Source organism: Lontra canadensis, unplaced genomic scaffold (genome assembly GCF_010015895.1).
Source record: "Lontra canadensis isolate GAN:19392208 unplaced genomic scaffold, GSC_riverotter_1.0 scaffold4, whole genome shotgun sequence".
In the NCBI taxonomy this organism is placed as follows: Eukaryota; Metazoa; Chordata; class Mammalia; order Carnivora; family Mustelidae; genus Lontra; species Lontra canadensis.
In genome coordinates, this window is record NW_022630998.1 from 19,505,589 (window position 1) to 19,526,732 (window position 21,144).

General features: G+C 34.6%; 1 protein-coding gene across 5 annotated transcripts in view; it reads left to right on the plus strand.

Annotated features, from left to right (window-relative positions):
• Nucleotides 1-21,144, plus strand: part of TTC37 (tetratricopeptide repeat domain 37) — an 88,612-nt gene that overhangs the window by 21,800 nt on the left and 45,668 nt on the right. For all 5 annotated transcript variants that reach the window (XM_032846285.1, XM_032846254.1, XM_032846276.1 and 2 more), the window contains 18 exons: nucleotides 2,278-2,418; nucleotides 4,000-4,101; nucleotides 4,912-5,051; nucleotides 7,348-7,434; nucleotides 7,698-7,801; nucleotides 8,265-8,391; nucleotides 9,264-9,443; nucleotides 9,755-9,879; nucleotides 11,768-12,021; nucleotides 13,176-13,278; nucleotides 15,351-15,527; nucleotides 15,617-15,761; nucleotides 15,931-16,009; nucleotides 16,094-16,155; nucleotides 16,268-16,324; nucleotides 17,921-17,989; nucleotides 19,936-20,010; nucleotides 20,644-20,785. In XM_032846285.1, the coding sequence (XP_032702176.1) occupies nucleotides 2,278-2,418; nucleotides 4,000-4,101; nucleotides 4,912-5,051; nucleotides 7,348-7,434; nucleotides 7,698-7,801; nucleotides 8,265-8,391; nucleotides 9,264-9,443; nucleotides 9,755-9,879; nucleotides 11,768-12,021; nucleotides 13,176-13,278; nucleotides 15,351-15,527; nucleotides 15,617-15,761; nucleotides 15,931-16,009; nucleotides 16,094-16,155; nucleotides 16,268-16,324; nucleotides 17,921-17,989; nucleotides 19,936-20,010; nucleotides 20,644-20,785 (2,169 nt within the window). The remainder of the gene's footprint in view (nucleotides 1-2,277; nucleotides 2,419-3,999; nucleotides 4,102-4,911; nucleotides 5,052-7,347; nucleotides 7,435-7,697; nucleotides 7,802-8,264; nucleotides 8,392-9,263; nucleotides 9,444-9,754; nucleotides 9,880-11,767; nucleotides 12,022-13,175; nucleotides 13,279-15,350; nucleotides 15,528-15,616; nucleotides 15,762-15,930; nucleotides 16,010-16,093; nucleotides 16,156-16,267; nucleotides 16,325-17,920; nucleotides 17,990-19,935; nucleotides 20,011-20,643; nucleotides 20,786-21,144) is intronic.

Below are 21,144 nucleotides of genomic sequence, written 5' to 3' on the forward strand. Positions count from 1 at the left end.
GAAGAGGATTGAAAACTGAAGCTTTGGAATATCCCTTGTCTCTACAAAGGATCAGTGATGTTGTTACTACTTGACAGTTTTGGGGAACACTAGAGAAGATTCCTCTAAGTATCATTTGTTCTTGGTCGTATGTAGAGAGTACATTTCCCAAGGACTAGAACATTGGCTCTCCAAATCTCTTTCGGTTTCTGTCATTGTGCTCCCAGATAGTAAGGAAGATTTATCTTATCTAGAAGTTTTTCATGTTCATCTTAGCCTTTTAGAAACAGTTTTCCTCTGCCTACCCCCCGTTTGTCTACCTGTGTGAGTTTTTAGGTACCCTGCGTATGGGTAATCATTGGGATGACGCACGACTGACTTTTCTTTCCATCACAGGTGTGTTTTCTATAATAAGGGTGGTTTATGTAGCCAAGGGACTCTTAGGAATTACGTTTCTATGGGGTAAGATAGTTTTGACTCATAGCTAGAAGTTGAAGGTAAAATTTTAATAGCCATTTTGTTTTCTTTTTTAGAATGATGTTTTTAATTTTCCATAGTAATTCTCAAGCATTATTTATTAATAGACTAAGCCTTTTAGTACATCAATTCATAATGGTATTCTTAAAGGATCATTGCAGTATTTAATGGATGCCTACTGCGTACAAGATGCCATGCTAGTCCCTACCCTCCAGAAGTTACTGTTTAGCTGTAGAGGTACTAACTGCAGTGCATATATAAGACTAACAATAAAGGCGGTATATGGTGTTGGTAAATACTATAGGCCTGTGGTTCTTCAGATATGGTATCTGAACTTGTAGCAGTCGTATTATCTGGGAACTTCTTTGAAGTCCCAGCTTTCAGGTCTGACATTGAAATCAGAAACTTTGAGAGTGGGGCTTAGCATTCTCCAGGTGATTCTGATGTCTAGTTGAGACAATACCACTGGTTGAAAAAGGAAGGGGGAAAAAAAAAACACTGGTTTGCTTGGGAAGAGGAGGGTGTATGTTACTAGGTGTGTCTGCTTTTGGAAATTACATTTATGGAGGCCATAGTGAGAACATATTGACAGAAGGTAATTCATGTCTAGAAGCATAATAATTGTTGGTTGAGGTCCTTTTTACTGGCTAACTCAGAAAAGTAGTATTTCTTCCAGTTTGTTTTCAAAGCTCACCAAACAGTATTGAAGTTTTAATTCTTTAGCCATTAAGAATTCCTTGAATTTTTGGTACTAATTTGGATTTATAAATCAATGTATAATATCATAGATTATGCATTGGAGTGTATCTGGTTTTGAAAAATTTGAAATGTATAACCTAAATGGTAATATGCAAGGAATTTATCTTTGACATCTGAGACTGAAAGAGTGGTTCCCCACGTGGTCTGGGAGCACAAGTTTTAAATAGATAGTAAAGCATCAACCTGCTTTTTCAAACAAATTATTTTTATTTGTTCTCCGTATTTACTGCTTCAAGCTATAATTTGTCTTAATTAGTTTTTAAGAATTTTCCTATGTGATTAAGCAACTTATTAAAATGCTGAGTACTCTTAACAGTTTATTCTCAAAGCAGAAATCATATTTTCTACTTGTTTTTGTGCTTTTCTGGGAATGGAAATCCTGAGATTGAGTTTGGAGAAAACGGAAACATAACAAAATAAATAGTGTTTTCTAAACTAAATTATTTTACCAAAATAAATTTGAAACAAATGTAGGCATTGGATGACTATTACATAGGTTTAACCATTAACTTATATAGGAAAAGAAAGTTTTTGAAAGAATGCAGAAAAGTACTGCTGAACTTGTAAACCTAAGAAAATGTAACTAAGTTTTTGTACAGTATCTTGACAAGTAGTCTGTCTTTTGGTCGTAGGATTCTGGAAGAATCCACCCAATTTGACATCCTGGCTGCTACATCTTTAGCAGCACAGTTGCCCAAGGAGAGAGGCTGGCGAAGTTACTGTGGAATAGGAAAAGGAGAGCTGGCAAGCAGGAGGCTATGTGTCTCAGAGCAGTGGCAAGTAGGAGTAGGTTTCTTGTTTGAGCCTGACTTTAGGTTCAGTTTACCCATACCACAGTAGGTAAAGTGGTTTCTACCTCCAATATTTAAGAAGATGAAGAAGCATAATTTTTTTAATGATATGTTAGTATTTTTTTGTATTGTTGGTCTACTTAAGTTTCGAATTCCTGGAGTCAGGATATGTTAGAGGATGTGTAAGACAGCATTTGAGCTTAAAGTATATAAGTTTAGGCAATTGGAAATTTGGAGTATGTATGCTAATAACTTCTCTTTTTTTTTCTAGGCAGTCTTACTGATGAAGGACAGCAGTATTGTTGCAGATTAATGGAAATGGATTCCAGAAGTGGTCCAGGCTTCATTGGTTTAGGCATTAAAGCATTACAAGACAAAAAGTATGAAGATGCTGTTAGTAACCTAACAGAAGGTAAGTGTACAGTATAAAGCATGTAACTTGAGGTTTAAGTTGTGAACAAACTCAAGGGTATAACTGCTTGGGGTGCATTAAATTGAACACAACCCAAGGAAGTGTTGAAGCAACATCTGTCACAAGTAAGAAGACAGGGAAATAGCCCTCAAGGCAGCATCTCCCTGTGGGATTAATACAGGAAGCTTTTATTCAGTGTATTAGGGGGTGTGGGTAGAGAGCTGGTGTACACATTAAGAAACTTAATATATACGTACTCTCTTCCCCTGCTTAAAACCTTCCACGGGTTTTCAGCTGCTCCTAGGATAACATACAAACTCCTTCACAAGGTTTGCAAACCTCTCGAGTCTGATTTTTTGCCCTTTCTTGCTCCCATGCTTCATTTTCAAAGATAATGAGTCCATATGCTACTAATTAGGCACTTTGGTTGAGTTACATGTGTCTGTCTTGTTAGCATGCTAGTGCATACATTGATTGTTCCAAAAATGGCTGAAAACCTCATCCACAGCAATAAATCTTACTATTATAGTGAGCTAAACATAACTTCAGGATTACTCAGGTGGGCTTTGGTGCAGCCCTCAGCTCCAAAGTGTCTCAAATTGGCTCATGCAAAAGGCTATCAGTTAAAACATCTAGCAGGTTCCTGCGTCGGATCTGTTGGTTGTGTGAAACAAAACATATTCCTTCCTTGTTTTTGTCCCTTCCCCTTCTCCCTTCTGCTCATAACTTTCAGCCCTCTGATCTGAATAATTCTCCCTCACATCCTAGCTAGCATAGTCAGTAGGCAGTTATCTTTGGGCCTTTCTATGAGGAATGTATATTTAAGATAGAAGTGGAAAAAAATATATACTCTGGAGTTTGCTTAGGTCTGGATTCCAACTAATTTCAAGACCTTGAGAAAACTAAGTAAATTCTTTGTCTCAATGTTTTCATTTGTAAAATAAAGATATAGACATAGATATAGATATAACATAATTATTTTATATCTATGCCCCCCCCATCCTTAGGAATCTTTAACTTACTTTAGTATGTATGATGTTTGTGGATGAACTCACATTCGAATAGAGATATGAGTAACAAATACCAGCTTAGGGTAGGAGGAGCATTTTAAGCCAAGAGTCAAATAGCCTGAGACTGAGAGCACAGCTGGAATTCAGGGTAGTTCAACGACATTGAGAATGACCTATGGGAGCAGTAAGAGTGAAGAAAGGAGACTGAAGAGGGGCCTTGCACACTTTGTGAAGGAGTTTGCATGTTATCCTAAGGGCAGCTGGGAACCTGTGGAAGGTTTTAAACATGGGAATTCCATAATTCCATTTGTATTTGTAGAGATATTCTAGCTACAGTGTAGAGAATTAATTGGAGTGGGTGGCAAGTACTTGCAGTGGTCTGGGATAAAGATGGTGGAGATGGAAGCTGAAGTAGCAGTTGTAGAGAAATGGATTGGGGCATGGAATCAATGTTGCAAATAATTATATATGAGAGACAAGGGAGAGGAGGGGTCTGATTTGGGGAGTAGATGGTGTTGCCACTTAGTAGTCATAGAAAGCTTGGATTTTGTGATTGCTTTTATCCTTTTAGGGTTAAAGGAAAGCCCTCTTTGCACGGCTGGATGGTATCATCTGGCAGAAGTCCAAGTTAAAATGCATAGACCTAAGGAAGCTGTTCTTTCATGCAATCAAGGTATTACTGACATCTGTAAGGGTGGCCAACCCTGTTTCTTTTCATATTAAAGAAGAAAAAGATAGTGGCTTAAAGAAACTTACATGCTTTATTTTGTATTTTAATTTACTGACCAATTTCAATTTCATTGAGATGGTTAAATAATGCCAAGTGTATGTGCATGTTGTGGATGATCTTTTAAACTAACAGTATTTTTCAAAGGATCCCTGTAGTTGGAATTTTGACAGTCAGTTTAGGCTTGTATGGAGGTGCTCTGTCTGTAATAAGGCAGTTTCTAGTGCGTCCAGAACTTCAGGAGCTTTTGATTTCTCTGATGTAAATGAGAGAAGTCTCAGGCATCTGGAGCCTATTTGAATGTGGTCAGATGAGCCATGTGAGGGGATAGGAAATCATAAAAAGTGGTTCACTGCTCTTGACCCAGCCGTTGGCCTCGCCTCTGTGGTTGAGAAAGAGTTCATCCTGGTCCATATGAATTCAACTTCTTTTCCCTCAGTAACCCTCATTTGCTAAGTTGTACACTGATGCTTTGGCTAACCTTTGTTGTGTAGCAGATATAGATAGCCATTGTATTTCAGGATGTTCACGTCACATAAAGATAGAGATTTTAAATTTAGTTCTGTTCTGTTTTAAATGCAAATATTTCCATAAAGAATTCAGGGAAGAATTTATATGTGGCTCTGAATTATTCTTCATGTATGTTGTTTTGGCAATTTATTCTTATTGTGTCTCCAATTTATTATTTGTCACCCGTAAGAAGAAACAAATGAAGTAATATGGTTGTCTTCATTCAGATGTCCTTCATTTTGTCAGCTCTGAAGAACATAGACAGTCTTGGTGTGTCTGGTGGCAGTCTGCATCAGAAGAATCTTTGTCTCCGTTTGAAAGCAGAGGCTTTGATTAAACTCTCGGATTATGAATCTTCAGTGGAAGCAATTTGTACTCTTAATCAGGTAGTCTTACCAGGTTTTTCCCTCCAACTTTATTTTTTCCAGTCAATCAGGCATCAACCACTCTCTCCTTGTAAGTATTTATTTTTAAACAGATTTTACGTTAGAGGTATGAATTCATCACATCAGCATTTTCCAAATCATTCACACACTTGGAAACTACTGAAGTTATTCGTTTACCTTTTGGTTAAGTACTTACAGTGTTCTTCATATGATGCAATTTCTTTCTTTAGTCTTGTTCTTATTCTCCTTTTCTCTTTTGGACCTCTAAGGCTGTTACTACTTGATTATTAGTAATTTGAGATTCTAAACTTTTTCCTCCTTTGGAGTTTATAGATTACTGATGAGAACAATGAAGGACACAGTAGCTTCATTGTAGATAGTATTATTTATTTGTTTTTCAGTCTAATAAAACAGAAGGAGATTGATATTTAAGAAGGAATCCTATTTTTTTTATTTTATTTTATTTATTTATTTGATAGAGACACAGCGAGAGCAGGAACACAAGCAGGGGGAGGGAGAGAAGGAGAAGCAGGCTTCCCGCCAAGCAGGGAGCCTGATGTAGGGCTCAATCCCAGGACCCTGGGATCATGCCCTAAGCTGAAGGTAGATGCTCAACGACTGAGCCACCCAGGTGCCCTAGGAATCCTATTTCTTAATGTTTTTTGTTCAAGCAATTTGAAAATCCCTGGCAAAAAACTAGTAAATTGTGAATTATAACAACATGGTGCTTTTAAAATTTTTGTTGGCTAAAGGCTATTTTGGTCTAAAATTAAAATTATATCACTCAGCTATTGCGGAGTTTTGAATTTTTAAAATATCATTGTTTTGTATATTTCAAAGGACTTTGCATTTCATAATATTTCATTAAAATTAGAACATTTGTCATCATCCTTCAAGAACTATTATCTTAATTTCTTATTTTCTACTTGCCTTCTACCAGTAATGTATTTTGTGTGAATGATTTGAGGAGGTCTTTTCAATCTTTTTGTTTGTTCTCCCCCCCCCCCCACACACACACACAGACACAGAAAAGTTTCTTGGAGAGCTGATAAAGTCCATGTCTGAAACAGAAAATATACAGGATGAGCCCAGGACATCTCAGAATGCTAGAAAGCAAGGAAACTATAAAAGACTTCTAGAATTATACTAGAAAGGCTTAGGAACTACCATGGGTTGGTTGTCACTGTCTAAAGGGTAGTTTGAGCACCAGTAACTACTGTGAGTGGAAAGATATCAAATAGGTTTTAAGTTTAAATTCATGTATTCCAGATGGCACAAAAAAAATCAATAAAATCCTCAATTAAAAACTCTTTGGAGGATGCTAAGGAACCGTTTGGCAAGATTCAAAGTATTTATCTTGCCTTTCCTTTATGAACTGTTGCTCAGAATAATCAAATAGATAATGGGGGGGGGATTTTTTATTGTTGAAATATTCCATCAATAAGGAAAGAAGGAATGCAGAATTTGAAGATCAGTGGTTGCTAACCAACATTACCCAAGAGAAAGAACTGTACATAACCAAGTGCGTGTACGCGTGAAGTATTCCTGACAAAGCATCAAAACTGAATCACGTAACGTGTTGAGGCATAACTACTAATTTATAGAAGATATGGGGGACCAAAGGACATGTCAGGACCATGGGAATACATTCAGTAAAATCCAGACTCAGAAATTGTGACAAGCGGCCCATATTTTTCAACAATTAAATTGTAAGAGAGGAAAAAAGAATGGAAGGGAGCCCTATAGATTGAGACTTAAGAGATCGTCTCTTGAAATGCATATACCTTATTCAGATTTTGATTAAAACAAAATCTTAAATATTTTATGAGCCAACTGAGAAATTTGAACACTTGATAATTTTTTGATGATAGTAAGGATGTATTGTTGGTTTTGGCGAGGTGTTTATAATGGTAGTACAATTATGTTATATCAAAATGAACTTTTTAGATATATGTTGTAAAGTATCAGATGAAAAGTTATAATATCTGGGGTAATCTAAGAAGGAGTGTAGTGAAATGGGTGGAGGTATGGATGAGAAAAGATTGACTTTGAGTTTATAATTTTGAAGCTGGATAATGAGTACATGTGGGATTATTTATACTATTCTCTAATTTTTTTGAAATGTTTTTGAAATTTTCTCTAATAAAAAGGTTATAAAGAATGAGTGTGTTCATAGTGTTAAAAATAAGGACCTGTGTGTCTTTACTCTGTGTTCTTCTATGGTCATTCTTTAATTGAAGCAAACATTGCTGCTCTGTGTTGAAAGAGACTTAATCTCTTTACAATTATTTTCTAGGTTTCTGATGCAAATAATATCCCAGGACTTTTGGTTCTTAAAAGCTTGGCCTATCTGAACAAAGGTTCATTAGATGAAGCTTCAAAGGTTGGTTTTTTTTCATTCAAACTGGGATTTTTTTGGTGGGGGAGGGGCAAAGGGAGAGGGAGAGAGAGAATCTCAAGCAGACCCACTCCTAACACAAAGCCTGACTGGGGCTCTGTCTCATAACCTTGAGGTCATGCCCTGAGCCAGAATCAAGAGTCAGATGCTTAAACAGCTGAGCCACCCAGGTTCCCTAAATTGGGAATTTTTTTTAAGCTACAAATGACTTAATTTGGATAAAGAGTTGACAGATATCTACTTTATAGATTATGGAAGACCTTCTCTCTTCTTACCCTGACCTAGCTGAAGTTCATGCCCTGGAAGCTTTGATTCATTTTACCAAAAAGGACTATCTACAAGCAGAGAAATGGTAAAGATATGTTTAGACTGCACATAGATCTAGTCATATCTTAAGTTACTGTATTTCTCAAAAATTCAAAATGAGTAGTTTGATAAAGATCTATTTTGTGTAATATGATCTGCATAAGCATTAGTATTTTTAAGAAATGTATGTAACATGTAGCACAGTACCTGTAAGAAAATTCTTTAATGGGTATGAAATTTAACTAGCTGATCATAATGGTCAGTGAGTAGAACAATGTTTGATGTGTTCTCCTAAATGCTTAGCACACTGCTAAAGCTAAAAGGCATTGTGCTTTTATAAGCTTCTCTTCAAATTTTTTTTTTCTCATTGTGATCTAAATTCTAAAGTAATAACTTACTTCTGATTTAGTATCTTTGAATAACTCCAACTTTGTCCCAACCAGGAGTTTCTTACATTGTGTGCATGTGTGTGTGTTCTGTGTATCTTCTTACTTCCTTTGGTGACTTAGTTTTCAGAGAGCTATTGAGAAAGATGCTGAAGTTGCTGAATATCATTACCAACTTGGGTTAACATATTGGTTCATGAATGAAGAAACAAGAAAAGATAAAACAAAGACTCTTACCCACTTTCTAAAGGTAAAACAAATGCTACTATTCAAGTCTTAGTTGAAATGGATTTGTAATAAAATAATAAATAATAATCATGTAAGTTAGGCACTTAAAATTACTGTTTTCTGAACTGTTTTTATTTATTTTTTAAAATTTATTTATTTTAGAGAGAGAGCAAGGGCATGAGTGGGAGGGGCAGAGGGAGAGAGGGAGAGAGAATCTCAAGCAGACGTCATGCTGAGTGCAGAGCCCAACGCAGGGCTTCATCTCACAACCATGAGACCATGACCTGAGCCAAAACCAGGAGTCAGACAGTTAACCCACTGCACCACCTAGACAGCCCTGAACTTTTTTTTTTTTTTTTTAAACTGGGGTTTTTTGGTGTTTCATCTCTCACACATTAGGTTTTGTGAGAATGTTATGTGGGTTTTCAAGGAGAAAATAAAAAATGTAAAAGTTACTTATTTCAGAAACACACATTATAGAAGATGGGACATAATTATCTCTGGAGAAAAATACTGTTTTTAGGTAATTTCCACTATAATATGGGCATATATACTTCCATATGTTTAATTTCTCATATTTTAGATTTTAAAGATCTGAAGTCTTACATTCTTACCTTGATGCATAAAAGAAGGTTAATGTAATAATAACTCTAATTTCACATTTATTTTTAACAAAGAAATAATGTTTTTACACTTATTTACATTCTGTAAGTAGTAACAACCAGCTCTCCTGTTGCTTTAAATCTTACATTAAGGGACATGTTGGCATATTTTTCTATGGTTAACAAAGATGTTCCATTTTTCTTTTAACCTATGTATTTATCTTTCATGTTTTTAAAGAGAACCACACAGACAAGCTTTAATCATGTGTTGCTATCAATATTTATTTCAAAGGCTGCCAGACTGGATCCATACATGGGCAGAGTTTTCCGCTATTTAGGTCATTACTACAGAGATGTGGTAGGAGATAAAAACAGAGCCCGTGGCTGTTACAGGAAAGCTTTTGAATTAGATGATACTGATGCTGAATCTGGGGCTGCGGCAGTTGACCTAAGTGTGGAGCTTGAAGAGATGGTATGTCTAATAACTTAAACCCTTAGAAATATTTTTATATGTGTGTACTTGAAAGTTACTATTTTTTTTTTAAATTTTTCTTTGTAGACGCAATAGAAATATTTTTGCCACTGTGAGGGGGTAAATTTTCTTTTCATTGGCAGACATGACATTACTCATCACTTATTTTTGAAACTGTAGTTTGAGTATATACTGGTGTAAGTTTAAAAAATCAGAAGCGGTAAATGGAAATATGTTTGGGTACTTTACATAGGTGTTGCGTACTTTTATGGTATTTGAGATCTCTAATACTAGTCTTTTCTTAATTTCAGGAAACTGCCTTAGCTATCCTAACAGCAGTAACTCAAAAGGCAAGTGCTGGAACGGCAAAATGGGCCTGGCTTAGGCGAGGACTATACTATTTGAAAGCTGGTCAGCATTCTCAGGCTGTGGCTGAGTAAGGCACCTTATTACATTTAAACTATTAATTTTTTTTTTAAATTAAACTCTTTGTATACCTGAAGTGGACTTCACAAGTTGCCTCATTCCAGGTTATATTTTGAGAGAAGGAATAGCAAAATTTGTTTATAGTTGATTGGTTCTTTTTATGTGCAAGACACTGAAATTGCAAAAATAAATTAAATGATGTCCATTTGTTAAGGAGGTAGCCATTCTAATGAAGTGAAGTCTACCTAGTGTTACACATATGATAGGGGCTCGGTGGAAACTTCAGGAATGCTAACAAGCTGAGGCTGATACCTTTGTTGTTCTCCCGGCGACATGCTTTGTTTTGGGGCAGGAGATATATTTGCCAGCTTCATGTGCATGTGGTGCAGCTCATTTTTAGTCATTTGGTTTGAACTATACTTAAGAATAAATGAAATAGAGGAGCCTGGCTGGCTCAGTTGGTGGAGCATGCGACTCTTGATCTCAGGGTCATGAATTTAAGCCCCATGTTGGGCACAGAGCTTACTTTAAAAAAAAAGAATAAATAAAATATATTTAATAATAACAAATACGTAATAAAAAGAAGATGTAGGGGAAGGGGGTTAAGTGATACAGCCTTAGCATTATAAAATAAATAAGTCACAGGGATGAAAAGTACAGCATACGGAATATAGTCAATTGTGTTGTAATAACTTTGTTTGGTGACAGAGGGTAGATATATTTATCAACTACACTTATCATGGTGAACATTTCATAGTGTCTGTAAGTTTCAAATCAGCGTGTTATATACCTGAAACTAATATAATATTGTACGTCAGCTGTACTTCAATTTAAAAAAATGAAGAACAAAGACTATTTATAAGGAAGTATAACAGAGCCTTAGCATTTCCTAGTAATGAGAATACAGCATCTCTCTATCAATTTAATTAAGTTTATAAGACCTCAGTCTGTATATAAAGTTTTTTGGTTATACTGCAAGAGATAAATTTCATTACTACAGTTATACTGAAAAATTAAAATGTAAGTACTTAAATGTGAATGATCACAATTAATTATAAGCCTTGTATATTTTCTTTTTAGAAGGATTAGAAAGTACCTTTTTTCTGAACCTAACAAATTGTTGTAGCAGTTTTTTTTTCCCTCCAATTTGTGAGAACATTAACAAATATATATATATATATATATAGTATATATATATAAATATACATATATTTTATATTTTTTATGTATATAAATATATATATATTTGGACTAAAATAAAGTTTCTGATTTATATCAATACCTAGGATACTGTGATATTTCTGTCTTGGTGGAAGGATCAGTGGGGGATTATTAATTGTCATGAGGCATATGGAGATACATACCTATTCTGGTGGGAAACTGGAATTCTTCCAGATAGTCAAGGAAAAAAATTCTGACCAGCACTTGTTTGAAAAGTTATTTTGTTCTTATTCATTCCTAATTTATGATAAAATTTCTTAGTATTAAAATATTCAAGTTATAAAAATATATGTTCAAGTTGTAAAAGAAAAAGGTATAACTGCTTTTTTTTTTTTAAAGATTTATTTATTTATTTGAGAGACAGAATGCATAAAGGGAGGAGGGAGGAGCAGAGAGAGAGAGAGAGGATCTCTAGCAGACTTCCTTCTGAGTGTGGAGCCCAAGACAGGGCTCCATCCCACAATCCCAAGATCATGACCTGAGCTGAAATCAAGAGTTGTCACTCAGCTGACTGAGCCACCCAGTTGTCCCATATACCTGTTTTAAATAGCACTTTTATAAATAGAAGGAACCATGGATATATGTGATTCAATTGAATTATTTATTTTTTATTTTCCTTTCAGATGTGGAAGTAGTTCTTTTACCTTTAGTTCACTTACTATTTACTGAAATTTTAGTTTACAGGCAGCATTAAGGGCAGACCCAAAGGACTTCAATTGTTGGGAGTCATTAGGAGAGGCATACTTAAGCAGAGGTGGCTATACGACAGCCTTGAAATCCTTCACAAAAGCCAGTGAGCTGAACCCAGAATCCACATACAGTGTGTTTAAGGTTGCAGCAATACAGCAAATCCTAGGCAAATACAAGGAGGCGGTAGCTCAGTACCAGCTGATCATTAAAAAGAAAGAAGATTATGTGCCAGCTTTGAAAGGTAATTTTTTAATACCCCCTTGATTTTTGTGATACTGGAGTTTAAAATCCTTGAGTAAATGTCTTCCAGAATGTATTTTGTAACCTGAAAAGGATTTCTTTTGTCAACAGCAAGGTGTCTTTTTTCATGGACCTCTTATAGTATGACTTGTTATATAGATTTGAATATAGAAAAATCAAATCTTGTCTCATAACAGTAAATAAATAGTAATATGATAAACATTTAACTTGTAGATCAAATAGTATGATAGCTATTTGGTGGATCTCTAAAACAAGAGTTTCCCTGCTCTTATATTTTAATAATTAATTTACTATATCTTCAAAATATTTCAATACATTTTAATTACTTTTTAACTTACAGATTTTTTTTCATTTTTTGAACTTCAGGGACAACTTATATTGTTTTGTTATTATCTAAATTAATTTCAGTTTGTCCATATATATCTACTCCTTCTGAACAAATGATTTTTGGTAATATAAAGTAAAATGCCACCATCCATATATAATCTAAATTTTATATGATTTTATCTAACCATTTTTAAAAACCTGGAGCCCATTACGTGTCCTTTACTCCATTTCTTTTTTTTTTTTAAATGAAACAATTATGGTTTAAGTCAGAAATAGTGTATGTTGAAAGTAATACGTGACTTAGATCTTGAAAACTTCTTTTTAAATTTTGAAAAACTTTCCTCAAGTGAAATTAATTTATTAATTATTAAATCTTTACTGGGCACTTGAGGAGATTGCTGTTTCATTTAAATTTTACAGTGTAGTTTGCTATCCAGTTTTGAATATAAAAAGATCAAATCTTGTTTCATAATAATTAATAAATAGTAAGACAAAGGAGAGAAGCATTCAGTAGCATTTTCAAAGCTGAGGTTTTGAGTTAAGTAACTTGCCCAAAGCCAAGGAAATTCTTTTCCATAGATTTTTATCACTTTTAGTACAGTTTACTCCAACAGAGCCTTCCCATTTGAATTCCATACTAAATGTATGCAAGACCAATCTTAAAGATAATTTTTATACAATACTACTGAGTTTTGTTTTTGGAAAGTGGCTTTAATATCACACCACTATGTTTTTCTTTTTTTTTCAACTTTATTTTGAGTGTTTCTTGTATGTGTTTTAATAACTAAAAACTTAACCTGGTTTTAGGTTTGGGCGAATGCCATCTCATGATGGCAAAAGCAGCTCTCGTCGATTATCTTGATGGGAAAGCTGTAGACTACATCGAAAAAGCACTGGAATATTTTACTTGGTTAGTATTATTCTTATTATTCATTGTATTTATTTTCTAGAATTATAATAAAGCCAAAGTTAGAAAATTTTTCTGTGTTTATTCTGTTAGGTAAAGCAATCATTATTCAGAATATCAAACACAAAGAATAAGGGACTAGCCGATGAATTCTGTACCATACATATTGTATTAATTTTGCATTGGGGAACAGATAGAATTTCTTGTTCTTAGTAGCAGCTGACATGCTAGATGCTAGGGAGGGGTGGGGAGCGGTCTGTCAGGGAAGTGGCTGCTTGGATACAACGTATCAGTGTTATATTTGATAGTAGGGCCTGTTTTAGGTATATTGGTAGGGGTGCAGTTGAGGGGAAATGAACAATCTCATTTTTCCTGAAGAGAATCTGTGTAGACAAAAAAGTGATATCTAATATTAAGGGAATCAGAAAAATCTGAGTAAATCTGGTATTTTATAGAACTATAAAGTCATTAGCTAAATAGAAGTGTTGTGTTAGATGATCTTTAAAAGTCTGTTACACATATATTTGAATTATTCTTTTCTTAGACATCTTTCTCGTGCTCCCCTTCCTTTCTTTTCCTACTTGCCTTCTCTTGTGGTTCCTGTTGATTTGGTTGCTCCAGAATTGATTTTGAGTATGAACCAAATATGAAAAGAAAACCTTAGCCTTTTCTCTCCCACAGATTTTTATTGCTGCTTTTCAAGTCTCACATAATAGAGATCTTTCCAAAGAGGACAGGATATTGTGAAGAGGGCATGCTTCCTTTGAACTACTATTTAAGAGTAAATGTGAACCTTTCAGTGATGATATTTGAAATGCAAATACTGCCTTTCTGACAATGGGAAATTGTGTTCTGGGTAGCCTATAGCATTCATGGCCAATTAAATGGAGATCTATGAAACTTTTTAAGTGATAATTCCCAAATTTATGTTTACTTCTAGACTTAAAAGTTCATATTACCATAATTCTTATGTAAGCGTGATAGAAGTTATTTCACTTTACAGATATTTTATTTTTTTATTGAGCTTTAAAGAAAATAAGAATTTAGGCTGTTGAAATTACCTCTGTTTCTCTTTCCACTCTATTTTCTTCTTTCATACTTTCAATTTTATTTTTTATTTTTAGGCATTTTTTATTTTACTTTATTTTACCTCTTTTCCCCACAACTAGTGTACTATTTAATTCTCCTCCCCTATTTCCCCATTCCCCTACCTACGACCCCTCTGGTAACCATCAGTTTGTTTTCTTTAGCTAAGAGTCTGTTTCTTGGTCTGTCCCTCTTTTTTTTTTTTTCCCCTTTGCTCGTTTGTTTTGTTTCTTGTATCTCACATATGAATAAAATCATATGGTATTTGCTTTTCTCTGACTGACTTATTTCACTTAGTATTATGCTATCATGCTGTCAATTTTAGAAATTATGCTAAGGTATTTGGGCAGAGGAACTACATGGTGTTGTCCTTCCTCCTGATCCTCACAGTGGGCTTTCAGCAATGACTGCCGTAATTAATCTTATTTCTCAGGAAGATATTGGAAAATGATTTTTGGCTGGACTTTTTTAGTAGAAAAGGCTATGAGAAATGTTCCATCTGCTTGTCCATCTGCCAGTAACATAGCTGTTTGATAGCTGATTATTGAGATTTGGCTTAAGTGAAATTGTCGTGTTTTATTTCTAAGATCTTGAGAAGAGAAAACTGAAGAGAAATGAATTTTTCCATTTCCATCCATTAGAATGAGATTTTTCGCATTCTAAAAAGAAGTGACCTTTATCACCATAATTAATATTTTTACTTACTCTTTTAAGCTTGTGCATTCAGTCTTATTTGCTTCAGTAAATATGGGTCTTCACATGTTTGCAAAATGTCTGGCATTTAAAATGATCAATTCTTCCCCTTCCCTCCCTTCCTTTCTTTTTCCTAATAGGGAGATGATAAAATGTGATCCATTTAGAAAGAATTTAGTAAAGCATTCACTGCACCAAACCAAGGAAGTAGTTGAAAATTAAGATTATAATGAGAGAGATAAATTTCCCATTGTTTGGAAAAAATTTATAAGAATCACACTGTTTGTTTTCTTTAGGGCTCTGCAACATCAAGCTGATGTCTCTTGCCTTTGGAAGCTAGTTGGGGATGCTTGTACCAGTCTGTATGCTGTCTCACCATCTAAAGTGAATGTTACTGTTTTAGGAGTCCTTTTAGGTCAGAAAGAAGGCAAACAAGTATTAAAGAAGAATGAGCTCCTCCATCTTGGAGGAAGGTAATTTACAAAGATTGCTAGTTAATGACATTCACTTTGAAATAGGACATTTTTAACAAAATGTAACATTTATTTTTATATTTCCATAGGTGTTATGGTCGTGCATTAAAACTGATGTCTACATCTAATACATGGTGTGACCTTGGAATTAATTATTATCGCCAAGCACAACATCTAGCAGAAACAGGCAGCAATACAAATGATCCTAAAGAATTGCTGGAGAAATCTTTACATGTATGGTTTTGAGAAATTTTTTTATAAGCTTTTTAAAAAAACAAAGTGCTTTTCTGATAGATGTTTTTGATAAAGTAGATACTATTGTGTTTTCATGTAAAACCACATTTATCTTGATATAAATGCTGATGTTCCAAGATATAAAAATTAATCCAGTTTTACTTTTCAGTGTCTGAAAAAGGCAGTGAGACTTGACAGTAAAAATCACTTATACTGGAATGCTCTTGGAGTGGTTTCATGTCACAATGGTAAGAACTGAGTAACATTTCAATATTTTTAGAAGATGGTTTTAGGTAATAAAGTTCAGTTTCATCAAATTCTGTATTTTTCAGGTATTAGAAATTATGCCCTTGCTCAACACTGTTTCATCAAGTCTATCCAGTCGGAACAAATTGTGGGTGTTCTTTGTGTCTATCAATGATAAAGAACTTAAGAATTTAGTGTTAATAATTTTCTGAGACTGCCATGTAGGCAGGAACCTAATTGTGTATATATATGTTTTTTAGAATGCTGTTGCATGGACCAACTTGGGAGTGTTATACCTTGCAAATGAAAACATTGAGGTAAATGTATTTTCTGTTTTGTCATATTAAAAGTAAAAACGTTCTTTATTTATGACCTCTTTGTAATCGCTCATCTTCTTGTGGGGAATTACTTTGAATATTATTGTCTATTCAGTATGCTCTCCTGTATGCTAGATAATTGATGACATTTAGTTTATTATAGATATGAATAGTGAACGGGTAAGATTTATTTTCCTTTCCACACAACTGAAGAAATTCTGGTTTTATGATTATGTTGCGTTTTCATTTAAAGATTATAACAGTTCTGTTGTGAAATATTTGGGTGTTTTTCTTTTTATCCGTACACATATAAGAAGAGCTTGGTATAGGATCTGTTAGGGGTGGGGAGAGGAAGTCCTGGGGATGATTAGTACTGTTTTTTAGCTTAAGTTTAATCTCCGCTTGGGTGATTTCGATTGGGCCTGTGGCGTATATTAATTCCTTTAGATGCCACAATGTAATTTGTCATGCCTGAAGAGTTATATATTAGAGAATGCAAAATACAGTAATTGGAAATGTGTCTATAGGTCATGTTTAAAAGTTTCCATAAATTTGGGACTCCTGGGTGGCTCAGTGGGTTAAGCCTCTGCTTTTGGCTCAGGTCATGATCTCAGGGTCCTGGGTTCGAGCCCTGCATTGGGCTCTCTGCTCAGCGGGGAGCCTGCTTCCCCCTCTCTCTCTTCCTGCCTCTCTGCGTCGAATAAATAAATAAAATCTTTTAAAAAGAAAGTTTCCATAAATCTGTAGATAATAGCACATCTGTACCATTTTTTGTTTCGGCTGTTATATTGAATATCATCCTTTTAAAATAGCTTCAGTAATATTTTCAGGGATAAATTAAATCACTCCTAGATTGCTTCAAAAACTGTAAACAGAATGAAGGAGAATATTAATTTGGATCTTAAAATGTGAAAATATTTTTTAAAAATTTAAACAAAGCTAAATCTTAGTTAATAAGCTATGAATGTAGTTTTATGATAGCACAACTCAGTTGCTGTCCATGAGCTACCTTTTTCTTAAGAAAAATAAGACTGTTTGCCATCACGTTCAGATTACTGAGTAGAGTATCAGGCAGCATGTAACTATAAGTATTTGGAGCAGAAAAATGAGCACGTAACTTAATGAGTCCAAGTGAGGTATCTTTAAAGTTTCCTGACTGCTTGACACAGGTTTATGTTGCTCATTCTTTTTTCGCCCAGTAGCAGATATGTGTCATTGTTTGTTAGTTTTTATCCTACCAGTTAAGCTTCAGGAGGGGATAGTAGGTACTTCTGTCAAACTGTGGCTGGCAAATGGATGGGTGATTGGTTAGAGGTTCTACAAACTATGAGGTGAACCCCTGTATTGCCCTTTCAGTGGGAACCGGAACCCCTAAGCTGGTAGAGAGATCTATTGTACCTAGAGGTTTTAAAAACTAGGTAGTTAAAACACGGTTTTAAACATTGCTAGTTTTGTTTAAACAATGAAATCTTAGATTTATAAGTGTTTTATGTTGACAAGTGTGACTTATCGTATTCTCTTATGCTTTTTAAACACTAGCAGTTTAATACTAAGTTAATAAAATGACATGTTATTTTTTTTTACTTTTTTTCCTAGCAAGCTCATGAAGCTTTCAAAATGGCTCAATCTCTTGATCCATCTTATTTAATGTGCTGGATTGGACAAGTAAGATATATATGTTTATTAATAATCCAGGATATAAACAACCTATTAATGTAAAGTGGTATAAGTAACTATTAATTCAAATAACAATGATAATAATGATAACAGGTAACATTTGAGGACTTCCTTTGTGCTAGTCACTGCGCTAGTCTCTTTGTATATGTTATTTCAGTTAATCTTCCATCAGTGCTTTGAGATGGTGGTTGTTATTAAACTTTTCATGGATGGGGAAATTAAAGTTTAGAGATCCTAAGTATTGTGCGTAGGGTCCTACAACTTGTATGATTAAGCTTTGGCCTGGGGTGGGGGAGGCTTTGAGCTAAAAAAAAAAAAAACAAAAAACAAAAAACTCAGAATTCTGTTATTTAAGTGCACATTTACCAAAAACATTAACATTGACAAAGATCATTCTGATTATGTTTTCCCATTTTCTGTAAAACCTTCATATTTGATTTGATGGTGGTTTATGAGTATTGTTCTTCTGTTCACACTCTAGATTTGTGTATTGCCAAATAGGAATCAGGATACTTGGTTACAAATGCGAGTCCATCGCTGACCTGATTGTTTTATCTGAACATATCACTGCTAGATTTCATTTTTCTACCTTGAAAAAGAAGGGGCTTGGCTGATGGCCCCCAGGGTCTTACCTAGTTGAGAAGTTGTAATGAATGAGTAAGTGGTTGATTGTTTTGGTTCAGAGAATAGCAGGAGCATCACCCATCTCAGGAAATTAATAATCAGAATTTAGATATGTTTTATTCTACTTTTGATTTTTGGGTCAAATTCTAGTTAATTGGTGAAGCAAGTAGAGTTAGAAAGGTAACTCTATGAACTGTGGTAGCATCTGGGAGCAATGGCATTACTACTAATCTCTGTGTAAGTTACTGGATTCAGGGGGCCCAAGAGTTTGCATTTCTAACTGTTCCCAGGTGCTGGTGCTGGTCCAGGTACTTGACTTTGTAGTACTGCTCTGGGTTAGGAGATTTTGGATGCTAATCAGAGCCATCTAAGTAATTTTTTTAAATTTTTCAATTCTTTTTATTTTTAAAAATAATTTATTTCAGACATTAACTGGTAGGTTTAATTAAATGGTAACAGTAAAAGTGAGACTTAATATTATTTCTTAAATAATATTAGTGATATATGATTTTTTTTTATAAAAGATAGATGAGTTTGAAAGAAATTTTAACTTACCTCATAGTCTATAAATTTAAAGATACAGGTATGTTATTTAAAATTCTGAGGCACTTCAAAAAATAAATATGCTGAGACTCTACTTCAGATCCATGGAAACTAGAAGTCTGGCGGTAAGGACCTCCTTTAAAAAAAAAAAAAAAAAAAGCTTATCTAGGTGAATCTAAGGTGATCTTATGATTAAGAACCCTACTCCAGACAAACACTGGTATGAACGGATCAAGGGTGAAAGGGAAGGGAGAAGGTAGTGCAACTTCATCAGCATTCTGAGGAATTTTATGTGGATTATTCCACTACTACCCGATTGCAGATGGAATTCTGAAAGCATTTTCCAGTTTGAGGGCCAATTTAACAAGTCATTCTGGGAGGCACCTGGGTGGCTCAGTTGTTAAGCATCTGCCTTCGGCTAAGGTCGTGATCACAGGGTCTTAGGATGGAGCCCCACATTGGAGTCCCTGCTTGGTGGGAAGCCTGCTTCTCCCTCTCCCACTCCCCCTGCTTGTATTCCCTCTCTTGCTGTCTCCTTCTGTCAAATAAATAAGTAAAATCTTAAAAAAAACAAAAACAAAAAAATAAGTCATTCTGGTCCTTTGAGCCATGGGAACAAATTAAAAAAGAAATTAGCTCTGCTTTTTTTTTTTTTTAATTAGCTCTGCTTTTAAGCATAGCTAGTATACCTTTGATTCTTCCAAATAGTTTCTCTTATGTTATTATTCCTTTTAAACACATTAAGAGCCTCTTTTTTCCTTTTATAGGCTCTTATTGCAGAGACAGTTGGAAGTTATGACACTATGGATCTTTTCAGGCACACTACAGAACTCAGTATGCATGTAAGAATTTGACCATTCTTAAGGATTCGTTAATGAATTAAGTATTATGCTTGTTGAGAAAATGAATACAGAGTGGTATCAGATGTTAATAATGGCAGTTGTCTCTACTCTTTATTCTGTCTTAGAAACAGATACGCTGTCTTTAAAGAACTTCTCATTTTTGTCTTCTGTTATCTTTCAAAAGTTGATGAAGAAATGACATAGAATTTAATAGATAAAGTAGTCATTCAGAATTGAAACTGAGACTCTAGGAAAAAACCAGCGTGAGATAAGGACTAGACTTGGTTGACATTTCTTGATTATTTATGAAAGTGTTTTAGAACCCTTTAGATTGGTAATTATTAGTTTCATCTGTAAGAGCAGTACTGAGAGGAAGAAAATCAACCCCATTGGGTGGCACTGTTTTCTGCACTTTATTTAAATCCCATTTGATTCTTCTACTTAGGGTTGGAGCAAGTAATTTAAATATGCTCTTAGTTGTACTGAATCATAGTGAGTCTTCATTTAGAGGCACTTAGGGGTGGACTTAAGACTAAGATGTGATATTTACTGTGTTGAAGTCTACTGTTTTATAATTTTTATTGGTATATTTATTATCCTATGTTTACTTGTTAACTTTGTCTCTTTTTATAGACTGAGGGAGCAATAGGTTATGCGTACTGGGTCTGTACGACACTGCAAGACAAAAGCAACAGAGATACAGAGCTGTACCGGTACAACATTGTTCAGATGAATGCTATTCCAGCAGCACAAGTTGTTTTGAGTAAATACATAGGTAAGGTGTTCAGTATTTGAATAACCATTGAAACAATTCAGTTTTTTAAATTAGTTAATTCTAAATTAAATATTAGTGTTCCTTAAGACATGAATTTGCCCTTTTTTTCTCCCAGTGGCCAAGCAGTGTTCTTTTCAAATTATAGAAATGACTTCTGAAGAGTAATGAAAATTGCTGTTACCTAATGCTTCCAATAAAACTGATTCCACGTTGTAGTGGAAAGCATTTTGGAACCTAATGGGCCTGAGTTGCTGCTGTTCTCTCTCTGCCATTTATTTCTCTGCAGTCTTAGGCCGAGTATTTTATTCTCTTAACTTCTATTAGCCTCGTAAAGTAGAAATGATAATTGCTAGGTGGTA